The sequence below is a fragment of the Oncorhynchus keta genome, chromosome 34, assembly GCF_023373465.1.
Source record: "Oncorhynchus keta strain PuntledgeMale-10-30-2019 chromosome 34, Oket_V2, whole genome shotgun sequence".
NCBI lineage: Eukaryota > Metazoa > Chordata > Actinopteri > Salmoniformes > Salmonidae > Oncorhynchus > Oncorhynchus keta.
Window position 1 is genome coordinate 40,096,168 of NC_068454.1, and position 19,399 is coordinate 40,115,566.

At 43.7% G+C, this 19,399-nt stretch overlaps 1 protein-coding gene and 1 long non-coding RNA gene across 5 annotated transcripts; one reads left to right on the forward strand and one right to left on the reverse strand.

The window, feature by feature from the left end:
• The first annotated feature begins 1,651 nt into the window (after positions 1-1,651).
• Positions 1,652-15,645, forward strand: LOC118367126 (uncharacterized). Of its 4 annotated transcripts, none has more exons than XR_004822078.2 (5): positions 1,652-1,793; positions 9,781-10,687; positions 11,229-11,338; positions 11,548-12,472; positions 12,569-15,645. It is a non-coding gene; the product is annotated as an uncharacterized LOC118367126 (long non-coding RNA). The 4 variants fall into 4 exon arrangements; XR_004822080.2 differs by having other exon boundaries at positions 1,656-1,793; positions 10,571-10,687; XR_004822077.2 differs by lacking the exon at positions 1,652-1,793 and adding an exon at positions 1,853-3,112.
• Positions 15,504-18,664, reverse strand: LOC118367124 (uridine phosphorylase 2-like). Its single transcript, XM_035750193.2, has 8 exons — positions 18,498-18,664; positions 18,305-18,379; positions 18,055-18,190; positions 17,791-17,949; positions 16,941-17,055; positions 16,621-16,830; positions 16,283-16,429; positions 15,504-16,121 (listed from the first exon to the last, which is right to left on the reverse strand). The coding sequence occupies exons 2-8, from the start codon at positions 18,361-18,363 to the stop codon at positions 15,979-15,981; spliced, it is 969 nt and encodes a 322-aa protein (XP_035606086.1). The 5' UTR covers positions 18,364-18,379; positions 18,498-18,664; the 3' UTR covers positions 15,504-15,978.
• Positions 18,665-19,399: the final 735 nt, after the last annotated feature.

Here is a 19,399-nt window from a genome sequence, read left to right on the forward strand (position 1 = left end):
CATATCCACTTCACCATCACTGTTTGTTATTGTAAAATGAAGTGTACAAATTGATTCTGTGAATATCCTGGCTGACCACTCATTGGATAGTCTGCCACTGAGTAAAGTGAAATGGGAACCTATCACCCCCCCACCACCACTAGCAATTTTCAGAGGCAGAGCCATGTTAGAATTTGGTTTAGGGAAGGCAGGGTTTGCAGATGTAAAAAGCAGCTATGCTTTTATCATTCTGACATTTCTAGATGTAGTCATCATTTTTTTAAGGCTGCCATGTTTGTACTTGGCAGCAAGGCACAGAAAGTAAGATTTTAGTGATGATTGTGAGTAATGAGCATATTAGTCCTCTTGTGTTCTCAAAGATTCCGTTTCATCCAACCCTAAACAAACAAGACATATCCAATCAGTTCAAATGTTTTCAGTGTTCTCTCTGGAGCTTGGGGAAGATGAAGTAAGATTAGTTTAAGATCTCATTTGGCTATGATGGGCACTACACTGTGCTGTTTGGTTCTTCATGCGTACACAGTCATATTCAATAGAGGACATGATAAACAATAAGACTGGCTAAAAGGCTAACTTGACAGAATGAAGCATGCAGACACGACGCATGCACGCACACGCACACACACGTGCAGGGGCACACATACAGATTCTTTTTTGAATCAAAAAGGGGCTTTGGAGGTGGGCGTGAGGGGGCTGTGACAGGAGGTGTGGCAATTGGGTGCAGTCGGCCTGTTGGCGCGGCTGGATTTTAGCTCATATTTTAGAGACCCCATCTTTGTGGTGTAGAGAAATGTTTATATTTTCATGCCAATTTCCTACAATCCTACACATTTCTCCATGGAGCTGCGAGAAATGTTGCTGTTTTAAAGCAAATTTCCTGCAATTCTATGGATTTTGTCTTGGCTAATGTTGCATTGTTTTGCTCAAACATAATGACAAAATCTGTAAGACTTTATTTGGATAGTCCATCTGTAGATGCTCTGCAGACTTCCAGTAACATTTCAATTAACTATCTGCAATAGCCCTAAACCGAACTATAGCCCTAACCTTAACCCATATCCTAACCCCAAACTTATCCCTTACCCTAACCGTAGCCCTAACCTTAACCCTTACCATAACCCTTATTATAAACCTAACCCTAACTGTAACCTTAGCAAGCAGTGGCTTATCTACAGATGTTTTTTTTAAATAGTATGAACATCTTTAGAACATGTACAGATGGACAATTCGGACAATCCAAAAAAAGTGTGATAATTGTTATTTCTCAAAAATATATATTTCTTTACACTGTTTGGACTTACGCACCACAAAAAAAACGCTTAGGCGGCCCGCCCAAGGATTTCAATGGCAGAAAACACATGCACACGCACGCACGCACGCACGCACACACACACACACACACACACACACACCAGTTTTTTTGCCTCCCTCACATTTCTCCACATTCCCAGCATCAAGCACCCAGCTATCCTATCTAGGCCAGAGCAGAGTTTGATTGATGGTGCAATATGTGTGCTAGTTATCAAGGGTTTTAAAAACCTACATTTCCTCTGGTGGGTTTTTTCACCTCCATTGGTTACTTAACAAAGTCTGTGTCCTAAATGGCACTCTATTACCTCTGTAGGCTCTGGTCAAAAGTAGTGCACTGTGTAGGGAATTGGGTGCCACTGGAGACAGAGAATGTATCTGTGAGAGTAGACTCTCAGGTTGAGAAATAGTACACACAAAATAGGTATTGATCAAACAGGACTTTTTAATCACAATACGCTGATTGTCTGTGCGTTGGTGTGTTTGTAAGTATTTTTTTGATGTATGGAATATATTAGATTTTCCGTGTTTTTCGTACAGTATGTTTGTATCGTCAGTAGACTTTGCATGGCTATTTCGACTCAGATATCACATTCAAAATACGTAATATACTGTACGTTGACACAGAGCGCTGACATCCATGCACTCTGGCTATTACAGTACCTTACAGTCATGTGAAGCAATCCTTGAGTATCTAAGTCTTTGTCTAACTCAGTCATTAATAACAAGCCCTGTGACAGACTTTCCAGGGTGTGTACCAGTGCATAAAGCTGCTTCACGCTAGAGAAACAGGAAATAGGCTCCTGACCTGACTTTTCTGGCTCCGAAAAAGCTTACTTTACTTCAACGCACCTTGGCATGGATTCTACAAGTGTCTGGAACTCTAAGAGTTTCATATACGGTGCATTCGGAAGGTATTCAGACCCCTTGACTTTTTCCACATTTTGGTACGTTTACAGCCGTACATTTTTTTATTGATTACCGTAATTTCCGGACTATAAGCCGCTACTTTATTCCCACACTTTGAACCTCGCGGTTTATACAATGACGCGGCTAATTTATTGATTTTCCCCGCTTTCACAAGATTCATGCCGCCAAAAAACTGAGCACCGTCACATAATGTGACGTAAATCGAGCGCGCTCAAACTTCCCATCATTCTAATTACGGTAGTAATTTTGTCATCCTCATCATGGCAAAGACACGGAGAAATGCATATGATGCAGCTTTCAAGTTGAAGGCAATAAATCTGGCTGTTGGAAAAGGAAATAGAGCTGCTGCATGGGAGCTTGGCCTTAATGAGTCGATGATAAGACGTTGGAAACAGCAGCGTGAGGAACTGACTCAGTGCAGAAAGACAACAAAAGCTTTCAGAGGGAAGAAAAGCAGATGGCCCAAAGTATTTGCAGCCACTCGACATAAGTGTAAATCGTGCATTTAAGGTGGCGCTCCTTGTTCAGTGGGAGGCTTGGATGACAAGTGGGGAGAAATCCTTCACTAAAACGGGCCGCAGGCGAAGAGCATCTTATGGTCAAGTTTGCCAGTGGGTCCTGACAGCGTGGAGCATTGTCAAAGAATCCACTATCATCAACGGGATTATTTGAAAGGCTGGACTGCTGCGTGTTGAAGGGGCAGCATGAGCTCAGCGGGGTATTTGCCTCCGGATGAAAGTGACGAGAGCGACAATGAAAACGATCTAACATCGGATGAAGCAATTCTGAGGCTATTCAACTCCGACACCGAAGGAGATGACTTCAGTGGTTTCAGTGCACAGGAGGAGGAAGATAGTGACCAATGACTTTCTTGGTAGGCTACTGTTTTAATTTTTGTTACAAGCCGTGTTTCGTTAAAGCCTATTTATTTTTGTTACAAGCCGTGTTTCGTTTAAAGGCTGTGTAAAGTTCATTTGTTTCAATGTATCGGTAGGCACCTGCGGCTTATAGACATGTGCGGCTTATTTATGTACAAAATACATATTTTTTAATAATTCAGTGGGTGCAGTTTATATTCAGGTGCGCTTAATAGTCCAGCAATTACGGTACATTTAATTGTTTCCTGATCAATATACACACACAATACTCCATAATGACAGAGGGTAAACTGTTTTTATTTTTACATTTGTACAAAAAAACAAACAGAAATACCTTATTTACATAAATATTCAGGCCCTTTGCTATGATACTCGAAATTGAGCTTAGGTGCATCCTGTTTCCATTGATCTTCCTAGAGATGTTTCTACAACTTGATTGGAGTCCATCTGTGGTAAATTACATTGATTGGACATGATTTGGAAAGGCACACACCTGAATAAGCTCCATCAGTTGTCAGTGTATGTCAGAGCAAAAACCAAGCCATGAGGTTGAAGGAATTGTCCGTGGAGAACAGAGACTGGGGAAAGGTGCCAAAAGGGTACCGAAAAATGTCTGCTGCATTGAAGGTCCCCAAGAACACAGTGGCTTCCATCATTCTTCAATGGAGGATACTTGGAACCACCAAGACTCTTTATAGAGCTGGCCGCTTGGCCAAACTGAGCAATTGAGGGAGAAGGGCCTTTGTCAGGGAGGTGATCAATAACTCTATGAGCTCCAGAGTTCCTCTGTGGAGATGGGAGAACCTTCCAGAAGGACAACCATCTCTACAGAACTCCACCAATCAGGCCTTTACGGTAGAGTGGCTAGATGGAAGCCACTCCTCAGTAAAAGTCACATGACAGCCTGCTTGGAGTTTGCCAAAAGGCACCCAAAGGACTCAGACCATGAGAAACAAGATTCTCTGGTCTGATGAAACCAAGATTGGCCTGAATTCCAAGCCCTGTCACGGTGATGTCACGGTGATGCATGGTGGTGGCAGCATCATGCTGTGGGAATGTTTTTCAGCAGCAGGGACTGAGAGATTAGTCAGGATCGAGGGAAAGATGAACGGAGCAAAGTACAGAGAGATCCTTTATGAAAACCTTCTCCAGAGCGCTTAGTACCTCAGACTGGGGCGAAGGTTCACCTTCCAACAGGACAACGACCCTGGGCAGACAGCCAATACAATGCAGGAGTGGTTTAGGGACAAGTCTCTGAATATCCTTAAGTGGCCCAGACAGAGCCCGGATCCAGGTCTAGATCCAGATCTAGGATCTAATAGCTGTGCAGCGACGATCAGCAGTGAAGAATGGGAGAAACCCCCCAAATACAGGTGTGCCAAGCTTGTAGCGTCATACCCAAGAAGGCTCAAGGCAGGTTTTGCTGACAAAGGTGCTTCAACAAAGTACTGAGTAAAGGGTCTGAATACTTATCTAAATGTAATATTTCAGTTTTTGTAAAAAAAAATAAAAATAATAATACATTCGCAAAAATGTCTTAATTAAAACCTGTTGGGGATAGTGAGACGCTAGCGTCCCAAGTGGCCAATAGCCTCGGGAAATGCAGTTTTTGCTTTGTCATTGTGGGGTATTGTGTGTAGATTGATGAAGATCCCATGTAGCTGACGACCCTCCCAACTCCGCCCACTGGCATCCTAATAAGGAAACAAGAACAAAGAGAGAATACGGCAGACAGAGTGGGAGGGTTGTTACATGAGTGCTGTTGCAATTACAGCGAACTCATCTAAGACGTAAGGGTGTCATGTAGAAATACCTCTAAACTCATTAGAGCTCAGTCTGGACGAGACGCCACCCACAGCACCTGCTGCTGCAATATCCACAGGCTGCTCATTAACATCAAATGTTAGGACTCACTCTCTCACGCTCTCGCTAGATGAATTGCAAATGCTTACATTGTCAAAGCAAATTAAATAGATAATAAACAAAAGTGAAATAAAAAGGGCCTCTCGAGTGGCACAGTGGTATAAGGCACTGCATCATAGTGCTAGCTGTGCCACTAGAGATTCTGGGTTCGAGTCCAAGCTCTCTCGCGGCCGTGAGAACCATGGGGTGGCGCACAATTGGCCCAGCATTGTTCGGGTCAGGGGAGGGTTTGGCCGGCAGGAATGTCCTTGTCCCATCTCATACTAGCGACTCCTGTGGCTGGTCGGGGGTAGTGCAAGCTGATACGGTCGCCAGGTGTACAGTGTATCCTCCGACACGTTGGTGCGGCTTGGTTGGGTTAAGCGGGCATTGTGTCAAGAAGCAGTGCGGCTTGGTTGGGTCTTGTTTCGGAGGACACACGGCTCTCGATCTTCGCCTCTCACAAGTCCGTACAGGAGTTGCAGCGATGGGACAAGATTAACTACCAGTTGGATACCACCAATTGGGGAGAAAAAGGGGTACATTTCAACTACAATTTTTAAAAACAAATAAATGTGAAATAAACAATAAAAAATTCACAGCAAACATTAATCTCACAAAAGTTCCAAAGGAATAGAGACATTTCAAATGTCATATTATGGCTATATACAGTGTTGTATAGTTCAAGCATAAAAGGGAAAATAAATAAATATTGGTTATAGTTACAATGGTGTTTGTTCTTCACTGGTTGCCTTTTCTTGTGGCACCAGGTCACAATCTTGCTGCTGTAATGTCACACTGTGGTATTTCACCCAATAGATATGTGTCTCTAAATTGTCATACAGTTGGCAGGAGGTTAGAAAGCGCAGCTCAGTTTCCACCTTATTTTGTGGGCAGTTTGCACATAACCTGTCTTCTCTTGAGAGCCAGGTCTGCCTACGGCGGCCTCTCTCAATAGCAAGGCTATGCTCACTGAGTCTGTACATACTGTAGTCAAAGCTTTCCTTCATTTTGGGTCAGTTACAGTGGTCAGGTATTCTGCCATTGTGTACTCTCTGTTTATGGCCAAATAGCATTCTAGTTTGCTTAGATCAACTAATTATCTTTTTTGTTTTCTCATAATTTGGTTAGGTCTTATTGTGTTGCTGTCTTGAGGCGATGTTTGTGTTTGTGAACAGAGCCCCAGGACCAGCTTGCTTAGGGGACTCTTCTCCAAGTTCATCTCTCTGTATGTGATGGCTTTGTCTGAAAGGTTTGGGAATCGCTTCTTTTTAGGTGGTTGTAGAATTTAACGGCTCTTTTCTGGATTTTGGATAATTTGTGGGTGTTGGCCTGATTCTGCTCTGAATGCATGGTGTTTCATGAGGATATTTTCATGAGGATATACACAGAGGATATTTTTGTAGAATTCTGCATGCAGTCTCAATTTGGTGTTTTTCCCATTTTGTGAGTTATTGGTTGGTGAGTGAACCCAAGACCTCACAACCATAAAGGGCAATGGGTTCTAAAACTGATTCAAGTATTTTTAGCCAGATTCTAATGGGTATGTAGACTTTTATGTTAATTTAGTTGGCGTAGAAGCCCCTTCTTGCTTTGTCCCTTAGATCTTTCACAGCTTTGTGGAAGTTACCTGTGGTGCTGATATTGAGGCCAAGGTACGTATAGTTTTTTGTGTGCAACGGTGTCTAGATGGAATTTATATTTGTGGTACTGGCAACTGGATCTTTTTTGGAACGCCATTATTTTTGTCTCACTGAGATTTACTGTCACGGCCCAGGTCAGACAGAATTTGTGCAGAAGATCTAGGTGCTGCTGTAGACCCTCATTGGTTGGGGACATAAGCACCAGATCATCAACAAACAGCAGACATTTGACTTAGGATTCTAGTAGAGTGAGGCCAGGTGCTGCAGATTGTTCTAGTGTCCTCACCAATTCGTTGATATATATGTTGAAGAGGGTGGGGCTCAAGCTGAATCCCTGTCTCACCCCACGGCCATGTGATAATAAATGTGTATGTTTTTTTGCCAATTTGAACCGTACACTTTTGTACATGGATTTCATCATGTAATATGTTTTTTCCCCCAACACTGCTTCCATCAATTTGTATAACAGACACTCATGCCAAATTGTGATAAAGGCTTTTTAAAAAAATCAATTAAAGTATGAGAAGACTTTCCCTTTGTTTTGTTTTGTTTGTGTGTTAATTAGTGTGTGCAGGGTGAAAACGTGGTCTGTCGTATGGTAATTTGGTTAAAAGCTAATTTGACATTTGCTCAGTACATTGCCTTCACTGAGGAAATGTATGAGTCTGCTGTTAATGGTAATGCAGAGTATTTTCCCAAGGTTGCTGTTGATGCATATCCCACGGTAGTTATTAGAGTCAAATTTGTCTACACCTTTGTGGATTGGGGTGATTAGCCCTTGGTTCCACATATTGGGGAAGATGCCAGAGCTGAGGATGATGTTAAAAAGTTTAAGTGTAGCCAATTGGAATTTGTGGTCTGTAAATTGTATAATTTAATTTAGGATACCATCAACAAATCAAATCAAATGTATTTATAAAGCCCTTCTTACATCAGCTGATATCAAGCAATGCAGACGTAGAAGCACGGTGGCTAGGAAAAAACTCCCTAGAAAGGCCAGAACCTAGGAAGAAACCTAGAGAGGAACCAGGCTGTGAGGGGTGGCCAGTCCTCTTCTGGCTGTGCCGGGTGGAGATTATAATAGAACATGGCCAAGATGTTCAAATGTTCAAAGATGACCAGCAGGGTCAAATAATAATAATCACAGTGGTTGTCAAGGGTGCAATAGGTCAGCACCTCAGGAGTAAATGTCAGTTGCCTTTTTATAGCCAATCATTTAGAGTATCTCGACCGCTCCTGATGTCTCTAGAGAGTTGAAAACAGCAGGTCTGGGACAGGTAGCAGGTCTGGGACATCAACACCACAGGCCTTTTTGGGTTGGAGGGTTTGTATTTTGTCCTGTAGTTCATTCATTCATTGTAATTGGAGAATCCAGTTGTTAATAGTTGATTTTAAGATTTGTATTTGATCATGTACATCCCTCAAACTCAACTCTGGACCTCGAAGCCAGTTCCACTGAATTATTTTATTGTTCCCCTGTAGTCAGAGCTGAGCATGTTGAGCATCTGATACATACCTCTCTCTCTCTGTCTCTCTCACCACAACAAGGATGACTAGACACTATACTGACAGATTGAAGCCTGAGAGACAACCTCCCACAGGTCTGATCTACGGCCAGCCTGAGGTGCCTTAATGTGAACAAGAAACTCCATATATTTCCAACACTACGTCAGCGTCCCAAATGGCACCCTATTCTCATAGTGCACTATTCCATATAGTGCAGTACTCAAAAGTAGTGCACTATATGGAATAGGGTGCCATTTGAGGCCTCAATGTCATTTGATTAAGTCAGGGTTGGGCCTTTCCTCGAAGCTTTCCCCAAACAGACAGACAGCAGCCAGTTGTTGGTTCCTCTCAGGCAGGCAGGCTGATTGATTTGATGATATTACTGGTGCTAATGTGTGATAGACTGTGTTAATGCTTGGCTCTCTTTAGGGGGTTCCTAAGCTCTGTGTTGATGAATCTGTAAATCTGTCTGCCTGTTTGGAATGCAACACTTCACTGCACATCTTACCACAGGGACCCCGATGCATAACCAACCTGTCACTCACTCCTCAACAACTCTGTGTGTGTGTGTGTGTGTGTGTGTGTGTGTGTGTGTGTGTGTGCGCATGCGTGCTTACTCACACTTTCACAGAGACTGATTGCACATGTAGAGTGTGTGTTTTTTCCACAGGTTTGTTTGTGTGGATGGTACTGTATGTGTTGTGTGTCGCTGTGAGACCACGGTTCTTGGCAGTATGTCGTTGATGAAATAAGTGTTGTGCAGGGTAGGGCATAAAGAGCTACAGGTAACTGCCAATATAACGGAAACACTTGAGTAAATGAGGGTTCTGGCAGATCTGTTGTGTCCCCTTCGAGGGCAAGGTAAACACCAATAAATACACAGGCATTCTGAGTGATCACCTTCATATTGTGAATCACTTCTATCCTGATGGGAGTGGTCTCTTCTAGGAGGGCAATGCCTCCCATCTGTCACCAGATCTCAACCCAATTGAACACTTATGGGAGATTCTGGAGTGGCACCTGAGACAGCGTTTTCCACCTCCGTCTACAAAACACCAAATGAAGGAATTTCTTGTGGAAGAATGGTGTCACATCCCTCCAATAGAGTTCCAGACACTTGTAGAATCCATGCCAAGGTGCATTGAAACTGTTCTGGTGGGTTGTGGTGGCCCAATGCCCTATTAAGACACTTTATGTTGGTGTTTCCTGTATTTTGGCAGTTACCTGTACATTAGGGGAAAGGGACAGTGTGGGAGCAGGATTTTCTGGGTCTCTGTACTGTCCTGAAGTATTCTAACACAGATGTGCTGTGGGGTGCTGTTTCAACACCTCTCTTTGTTTTCCATTCGTCACCAGACTCTGAGGCTGTTACCCAGCTGGGCATCTGGCAATGTGATTTGGTCAAGAGAGGCAAATCACATATTGGCACTAACCTACAGGCCTCTGTTGTTCTTTTCTGTGTGTGTGTGTGTGTGTGTGTGTGTGTGTGTGTGTGTGTGTGTGTGTGTGTGTGTGTGTGTGTGTGTGTGTGTGTGTGTGTGTGTGTGTGTGTGTGTGTGTGGCGAACGCTCGTGCTTGTTCTTTTGCGTGAGTGTCCGTGCGTGCTTGTCCAGCTGCAGCAATGGCGTGTCTATCAGGAGGAGGTTGCCAGATTGGAGGCAGCTGTTGTTGCCAGGCAGCAGGAGGAAGAGGACAGACTTGAGGAGGGAGCAGGAGACTTGGCCATGAGGTCACCGCAGAAAGAAAAAGTCAAGACCCCTTACATCCAACCCTCTCCAGCATATTGCATTGTCACCAGTCATACTATGTTTGAACTTGTTCTGTGCTCCTCAGATTCTTTGACGGTCTATAATAACAGCTTAGTATCCATTCAATGTTAGTGTGGCCCAGGTTCATTTGAATGTTTTTAACGCCACGGATTATAATGTTGTCAGGGGGAAACGACCTATCTATGTTTGTTAGGCGAGGGTCATGATGATTTCCATTAGCTTGATTCTTTGAATATTCAGCTGAAGGAGGTAACATGGTGTGTGTGAGAGTCAGCGTGTGTGTTTGTGCGTGCGTGTTGGAGTGTGTGTGGTCCCTAACACGCATTGCCCCTGGCATCCCCCCCAGGGTGTGTAGTCCTGTTTGATTGCGCCCCTCTTGTGGGGCTTGCTACGGTAGCACGGAACAGCTGGGAGAATCTCTGATTAATGATGTCGTTTAGGCTGAAATGGATTACATACACTTCTCCACCATCATCTTGCAGACAATGAAATATTATCTCATTCATTTGATTTACTCTTATCTGATTTCGCAGTGTCACAATCAATAGTGTTTTCCTCGTGTTGACTCGCTGCGGGCATTGTAAACTTTTGAGTCGCTTTGTGTTGGGAATGTTTGTTTCTTTGCGTACCACAGGTTCACCCAAGATACAGAGGAACAGAGGAAGAGAGAGGAGCTGGAGAGTAGAGGTCAGCAGAGACTGACATAGCTGAGGAGACGCTTGGCAGAGCAAGCTGAGGGCGATAAGGAAAGGTAAGCATGCATCAAGGGTCCTGACTGCAGCAGCAGCAGCGCAGCCTCAAGGACGCTAAAGGAGAGATCTCGACAGTTCACTCCATGGCTTTGGATGATGTTCTGTATGTTATTCTTGGTTTATGTTTAACAATGACTCATTTATGAACGTGTATATACAAGTCCATGACCATTTGAGGGAAACATCCCATGCGTTTCACAAACCACTGGTATGATTCAATGTAGTGTTTTATCTTCTGTTCGGTACAGCCTCCTCTTTATCCATGGTCCTTGCTAAGATTCTATCCTCCTTTTAAATGCCTGGCATTTAAACCGTGCTAGGAGAAAGAGAGAGATGTTGAGTTAGTCAGGACAGGGTGAGGAGGACAGGGGACATGGGGACTGAGGGGAGGTAAGATGTGAGGGGCAGCTCTCTGGCAGCTCGTAAAGCTCTCCCAGCCTGCAGGGCCGCTGTGCCACCACAGATAGGTGGTTTCTGTGCTGAGGCTGATGTCCTTGGCCACTTCTCTCCCTTCCCGCTCGCTGTCCCTTCTGCCCTCAGGGTTTAGTTGTGCGAGGAGGTGCCGCTGCAGCGCAAGGAGCAGAGGGAGGTGCGGGAGCTCGAACGCCTGGAAGAGAAGAGACAGTCGTCTGGGGGCCCTGAGAAATTAGGTACGTCGTTTATCAGCACATATTCCCATTAGCTGCCCTGATTGGATCTGCCATGTAAAATGCTATGCCGAGGAAGATTTGTGGAAGGTTTTGACCCACTGTTGGTTTTGAGGCATCACTGCCACTTACTGGTGGGATGGAGAAATACAAGGAAATTACTAGGCAAACATCATATGGGTTTTTTAAAGTGTTTTTCCCACCCTCCACAGTGTCAAGGTGGGAGAAACGGCAGAGTCAGACCCAGAAAGGATGATGGGAGATACGGAGGCTTTTAAACTCTCTAGGGTACGTGGGACGCTAACGTCCCACCTGACCAACATCCAATGAAAGTGCAGGGCGCCAAATTCAAACAACAGAAATCTCATAATTAAAATTCCTCAAACATGCATGTATTATACAACATTTTAAAGATAAACTTGTTGTTAATCCCACCACGGTGTCCGATTTCAAAAAGGCTTTACGACAAAAGCATACCATGCGATTATGTTAGGTCTGCACCCAGACACAAAAAAATACATTTTCCAGCCAAAGAGAGGAGTCACAAAAAACAGAAATAGAGATCAAATGAATCACTAACCTTTGATGATCTTCATCAGATGGCACTCATAGGACATCATGTTACACAATACATGTATGTTTTGTTCAATAAAGTTCATATTTATATCCAAAAATCTCTGTTTACATTGGCACATTGTTATGTTTTGCCTCCAAAACATCCAGTGAAAGTGCAGAGAGCTACGTCAATTTACAGAAATACTCATCAGAAATGTTGATGAAAATACAACTGTTATGCATGGAATGAAAGATATACTTCAAATCAAATTTATTTATAAAGCCCTTCGTACATCAGCTGATATCTCAAAGTGCTGTACAGAAACCCAGCCTAAAACCCCAAACAGCAAGCAATGCAGGTGTAGAAGCACGGTGGCTTAGGAAAAACTCCCTAGAAAGGCCAAAACCTAGGAAGAAACCTAGAGAGGAACCAGGCTATGTGGGGTGGCCAGTCCTCTTCTGGCTGTGCCGGGTGGAGATTATAACAGAACATGGCCAAGATGTTCAAATGTTCATAAATGACCAGCATGGTCGAATAATAGTAAGGCAGAACAGTTGAAACTGGAGCAGCAGCATGGCCAGGTGGACTGGGGACAGCAAGGAGTCATCATGTCAGGTAGTCCTGGGGCATGGTCCTAGGGCTCAGGTCAGTTGAAACTGGAGCAGCAGCATGGCCAGGTGGACTGGGGACAGCAAGGAGTCATCATGTCAGGTAGCCCTGGGGCATGGTCCTAGGGCTCAGGTCCTCCGAGAGAGAGAAAGAAAGAAGGAGGGAATTAGAGAACACACACTTAGATTCACACAGGACACCGAATAGGACAGGAGAAGTACTCCAGATATAACAAACTGACCCTAGCCCCCCGACACAAACTACTGCAGCATAAATACTGGAGGCTGAGACAGGAGGGGTCAGGAGACACTGTGGCCCCATCCGAGGACACCCCCGGACAGGGCCAAACAGGAAGGATATAACCCCACCCACTTTGCCAAAGCACAGCCCCCACACCACTAGAGGGATATCTTCAACCACCAACTTACTTCTCCTTAACAAACAAAAAATACATAGTTCTCAATCCATCTTTAGGTTTTTATTAGCGAGCTGGACACAGTGAAGAAACTGTATGAATGTAGGTCCATTATCCTTCTACGTGAGGGTCGACGCTGGAGACAAGAAGCAGGTACAGGGACAGCGCATTTAGTGAAACAGGACAGGACCAGCGTCTGGACAGGGGAAAAATAACGGCATCTATGCTGACACATGGAATAACGTGAGGAGCAGACAGATAAAGAGGGGGTAATCAACAAGGTAATGGAGTGCAGGTGAGTCCAATATTGCGCAGTGAAGCGTAATGATGGTGACAGGTGTGTGTAACCAAGGGCAGCCCCCCCCCCCTCTCTGGCAGTTAGATGCGTGACATTCGACACAGTTTCGATTTGGTTGTAGTTTTTCTGAATTATATAGTCCCCCTTTCCTGTGATTGTTTTTAATTAAAATGGTCAAAAATATATATTTTAAATTAATTCTTAGCAAAGAGCAATTTCTTAAGTTAGAATTTTGCTAACTCTTTTTGTCACCATGGAAGACCAAAACTCTCTCCCACTAAAACACGCTGAAATTTCAGGCGGTCTTTTCAAACTGATCTTACACTAAAAGGGCATCATCATCATTTACACAATTCCACAGTATTATTCCAACCTCAGTGTGGAAATATACACTTAGTGTACAAAACATTAGGAACACCCGCTGACCAGGTGAATCCAGGTGAAAACTATGATCCCTTATTGATTACACCTGTTAAATCCACTTTAATCAGTGTAGATGAAGGGGGGAAGAGCCTTGAGACATGGATTGTGGATGTGTGCCATTCAGAGGGTGAATGGGCAAGGCAAAAGTGCCTTTGAACCGGGTATGATATTAGATGCCAGGCACACCGGTGTGAGTCTGTCAAGAACTGCAGTTCTGCTCGGTTTTTCATGTTTAACAGTTTCCCATGTGTATCAAGAATGGTCCACCCCCCAAAGGACATCCAGCCAAGTTGACACTACTGTGGGAAGCATTGGAGTCAACATGGGTCAGCATCAATGATGAATTGAAGCTGTTCTGGGGGCAAAAAAGGGTGCAACTCAATATTTGGAAGGTGTTCCTAATTTTTTGTACATTCAGTTTATATAAAACACAGAAAATCACATTTTTGACTCCACCCGGCCTTTAAACATTTTGGACTATTACATTTGTTTGCTCAAAACTCCCTCAGGCCGGATCAGACCCTCCCAGTGGCCTGGATGCGGGCCCATATCTTTGACACCGTTGCTTTAAGCGTTTGGTTTTCTCCACTAGTTCCAAAGTTTGTGTCAATGTACTATTTTGTGTTTACTGCTTTTCTGACTCACTCACTGACACGAAACCCAGAAAATCATTCACAATGTTTGACCTGGCTCAACCAAACCTTACCCTCGTGCAGTCAGACGTTCAAGCGGCTTCCCATCAAGGCCGGTGGGTGAATCAACATACAGTCCGTCTGTCTGGTACATTGTGTCATGACTCCACTGTGCAGGAGAGCACACTGGTCTACCTGCAGCCTATTGTGTAATCAGGCCAGTGACTGTCAGATCATCTCCTCCCAATTGAAATTTGTGATCAACGAACAACTGACCTTGGTTTGAGGCAGGTGAGGAAAGACACGTTTGACTAGAATACCAAAATACCCGAAAGAAAATCACGGACAAGGGTGTAACAGTATCGTCCTCGTATTTTTTTTGTTTGACGCTTTTTTTGACCGTAAAATGTAAAATCCCAAACGGCACCGGTATTTCCAGTGTCCTGCACTTCTTTTGACCAAAGCCCTATTACTTCTCTATTCCCTCTGTTGCTTTCCATATTGGGTCGAATCGAAGAGTAAGGATTGAACAGGCCCTGCGGGTAGAAGGAATCCACAACACACTGTATGCCAAGGAGGTTCTCTCTGTAGTCCAGCCACCCAGACCACCTCGACAGGACACTGACTCCACGGGACTCAAGTCTTCCACAAAGAGTGTTTAGCCCTAATTCAATCAAAACCGCTAACCAGTTGTCCGGGAATAAGTCATAATATAAATAGCCTTTTCCCAGGCCAGTGAGAGAGCATATTTGCATATGATATGAAGTTGAATAGCTTTTTACGCAATTTAGAAACCTGGTTGCAGGTACAGGTCATATAGATAAGTGATATTTGTCCAGAGTTGTCAGTATTTCTTCTTTGGGCTTTTTCTGTGATTGTCAATTCAGACTACGTTGGCTCAACTTTGAACATATTCCTTGCACTATTCCTCATATGCCTCCCTCTGCTATTCATCAACATCTGATACTTCATTGAACACAGAATTTCTGTGTTTTATGCCACTGTGACTTTAGATAGAATTTGCCTGTCATCACGACAAACCTTTCATGTATGTTTAGCTGTATATATTTGCTCTTTTGACTGTGTAACATCCATGGGTATTGTAACAATATGCTGATTGTACTACTTGTCAGTGCAGGCTGGTCTAGGCCGCAATTCTGTAGTGTCTCATCTCCATTTCGAAGTTAGTCCTGTTTTACTAATCCATGCGGAATAAGAGGATGTGGACCCATATCAGCCAGGCCTGAAATGAATTTATTCATGATTTTAAAATGTCAGGTACAATGAAGTCAGATGTATTTCCATTTCTAAATATATCCCAGCTACACCAGTGCCTAAATCCTGCATGAGTTATTTGATTAAATTTCAGTCAGAGTGCTTCTTTGTTTAAATATTTGATTCATTTTAAGTCACAGGACTTAATGTCATCCAGAAGTAACACAGACAAACGATTTCATCTACACAGTCAAAGTACTCAGTCACACAATATATAATACCATACAAATATACACAAATACCACACAATTGCATAAGAGCCCACTCTTTGAGCTTCGTTTAAACAAATCTGCTAAATGTATTTTCATGTACTCTTAGAACTCCGTTTAAATAATACCTGATCACATATCAACTTGTCTATATACATATATCCACATATCAGTTGGGACTGTAGCTATATACACTCCAAGGGCAGCAGAGGTGATCGGAGGGAGCTTAGACGACGAGGCCCAGGCGTTTCTTGATGAAGTGGGCCACCAGAACCTGAGGTCTCTGTTGGTACTCCACCAGCACATCATGAGGGGTGGCGATCTGGTCCCCGTCAAAACGGTTTAACAAAGTCACGCATACGACTGCAGCTGCGGAGGAAAAAGGTGAAATCTGTTAGAAATATCAAAACAATGTAAAAAAAAAAAAAAAAAAAGAAGTGTAAAAACAAAAGCCTTTTTGATTACAGGTTCTCTCTGTCAAAGTTAGTGGCATTGGATACAGTGGGACTGTCATTTATTTGGAATAATACCTTTGATGCCACAGGCACGACACATGGCTGCGAAGACGGTGGACTCCATCTCAATATTCCTGACTCCCGTGTTAAAGGCTTTCCTCAGGTACTCCAACTTGTCCTCAGTGGAGAAGGAGCAGAGAGCTCCATCCAGCCGACCCTGACCTGGAGGACCACAACAGAAAACAGACTGGGTTAGACCAGAAGGCTAGTAGGCAACATTGGGAATGATCATCCTAAATTTTAAAAAAGGGGCAGTCTGCGATTCGAAATACAACAAAACTTGCAGACTGTAGCTTTAACTTAGGGCTTTTGTGTAGCAGAGTGGACAGAGGTGAGTTACGTGATGTGGTTACCTTCATAGAAGTCACTGGTGCACATGGTGTTGCCGATGATGGTGGGCAAGTCCTCTAACTCGGAGGAGCACTGCAGCAGCTCCTTGGAGACGCCCACGTCCAGCTCTGTGCTCCTTGTGACCACCTTACCTAGAACCACCTGCTCAAACTGGGCGCGGAAGAAGCAGTCCACCGCCTTGTCTGTGACCACTACTGTTCCTGGTGCCAGACCTGTAAGGGTGACATGACTTTAGAGAGCCGTGGCACTCAACTAGATAAACATGTATTAAATGTGTATCAACATTTGAATGAAGAACGGAAGGGGGACAGTATGCTCTTACCGACTCCACCGGAGGTGCCAATGCGGAAGAGGATGAAGTCGATGCAGCGGGCATGATGCAGCAGTTTGATGAGCTCATGGAGCATGATGGAGATGGAAGGGATGCCCATACCATGCTGCAGAAACAGTGGGGTGAGGTAAACAAAGGTTAACAGAACTGCAGGAAAGCAGTGCTCGGCAGGTGGGGTGGCGAAGGTCACTACGTCCTGGTGTTGTGAAACGCCGACTTGTCGTGCATGCTCTCCCTAACGAGTAGACTGTATCACGGGGACATCCAGACGGTTACCAAATTAACAATTATTTGTCCATGAAGGCTGCTACCTTACTTGGAGGAAAACATTTGGCCACGTTAGCTTTTGCCGGCGACACCGTGCTACAGCTGCACAGCGGGAAGCAACTCAGGTCGCCAGGCACTCTTCCCACTGGGCACGCACTGGTTGAGTCAACGTTGTTTCCACGTCATTTCAAAGAAATTCCTTTGAACCAACGTGGAATAGACTTTCAATTCCTTTCTGGCACAAAAAATGACTGCTGTGCATCACCCAGATATGTACCATACAATGGGGGTGGTGGTAGAGGTGACTATTGTGGTAGAGGTTACTATTGTAAAGCGCTTTGAGCACCCAGGTAGAACAGCGCTAAATAAATCCAATACACTATTATTAGAAGATACAGCAACACACCAAACTGGACAAACATCTGATAATAACAGAACACCATTTCAGGTGTCAAGTCACTGGCTTACATAGAGAATCTTCACTTCCAAGATGTAAAGTCTTCGACAGGCTATCGAAAGTCAAGTCAGGTCGTCATCTCGTGCGAGGGAGATGTGTGCTTCGTGCGATACTTACACTGATAGAAAGTACGGGTCCCACTTTGTACATGGAGTAGCGGTCGGTTCCCTCACAGATGTCTGTGACGTCATCCATGTTTCCGGGCAAGGCCAGCTCCTGGTGAATGAACTGAGCAAAGGACCTCATCCGATTGGCACTGCCGCCGACGCACACAAACTTCACGGGGGAGACAGAGAGGCCGTTGTAAATTCCTTCGTCTATGAGACTAGCTTCCATGAATCAGGTACTTGCGCCTATATTGTCTGGGTAACTTTCACAAACCTTGATGTCTCCGAACATCTCAGGTAGGTTGTGGGTCTTGGTCCCCAGGTTGAAGTGATAGAGAATGTCCTCTTCCATTGTATCCAAATGGGGGTTCTTCACATGAATCTGGGGGTTCTTGAAAGGGACCTCGGGTCTGTAATATCATTGACACGAGAGAGCACATGACAATTGCATAACAGAAGGTTCTTTAGTGCAGGACAATAACCAGTACTATAATAAAACCTCAAAGTAAAATACATATACTCACTCGATATATTCAGAATGGTCATTGACAGTCCCTATACCGTTCAGTAAAATAGGTGACATAGTTGTTCGCTGTATCCTAAAAGAAATATGAAGAAAACATTTACAATTGCTATCAACTGTTGAATTATGACACAATGTTATAAACACAATATTTATAGCTACAATATTACTACAGCCACAAGTGCAAAACATACCTTTCAGGCTAGAAAGGTTCTTCTGAATTCAAAGGGTAATATTCTCTGTTGTGCTGTGTAGCAGTTCCTAAAATACTCTTTTGCCCATCTCTGCCTCTTGGGCTGATATAACTTTGACCTGTGACTTCTCTCAGGAGTGATTGGTTGGGGAGGGAAGGGTAGTGACTGTGTCTGGTCCAGTCATTGGTCTGGTCTCTCCCACTGAAACATGAAGTGATCTCAAACAAACACTAACTTAGACAGACAAACTTTCCAAATACTTGGCTCAGATCCAAAGTCATGACTCAAAACAGTATATATATATATATATATATTTTTTTAAAACCTATTCATTACTTCGGTGGTGAAATATACTGTACAAGGGCCATGCAATTGAATTTGAGTGAAATGGTTAAAAAGCCAAGTCAATGTTCTGATTGCCAGGTGCATTCAACCATTCTCAAAACATTCAACCATTCTCAAACCATTCAACCATTCTCAAACCATTCAACCATTCTCAAACCATTCAACCATTCTCAAACCATTCAACCATTCTCAAAACACGATGAATGTTGTTACACAAACAAAAATGGCTGTCCTGGCCAGTTTTCAAACACGAACTAGACTGTTACGTAATTGTCACAGAATCCCGGGCATCTCATGACGTTCAGGTTCCAAACCAATTGAGTGTGCACAAATATTTGACTGTGTGTGTGTGTGTGTGTGTGTGTGTGTATCATCAAAACATATTACCTTCACCGGTTGTTTTAGATATGCCGCATATCCTAGTCATTTGTTTAAAACATTCTTTAAAAAAAAAAATTATATAACCTTTTATTTAACTTAGGGAACTTGTTTAATCATTTACGGGGAGAAATATGTCCGATGATATTGAATATTCACTTTGTATCCTGTGTCAATTA

Bases quoted from the DNA above. Each gene is read 5' to 3' on its own strand.
- LOC118367124 (XM_035750193.2), bottom strand. From the start codon at position 18,363: ATGTCACCTATTTTACTGAACGGTATAGGGACTGTCAATGACCATTCT. The intron at 17,056-17,790 runs GTAAGTATCGCA...CTGTTTCTGCAG, and splicing joins GACCCGTACTTTCTATCAGT to CATGGTATGGGCATCCCTTC. The intron at 16,122-16,282 runs GTATTATTCCAA...TTTCCTCCGCAG, and splicing joins TCGTGCCTGTGGCATCAAAG to CTGCAGTCGTATGCGTGACT.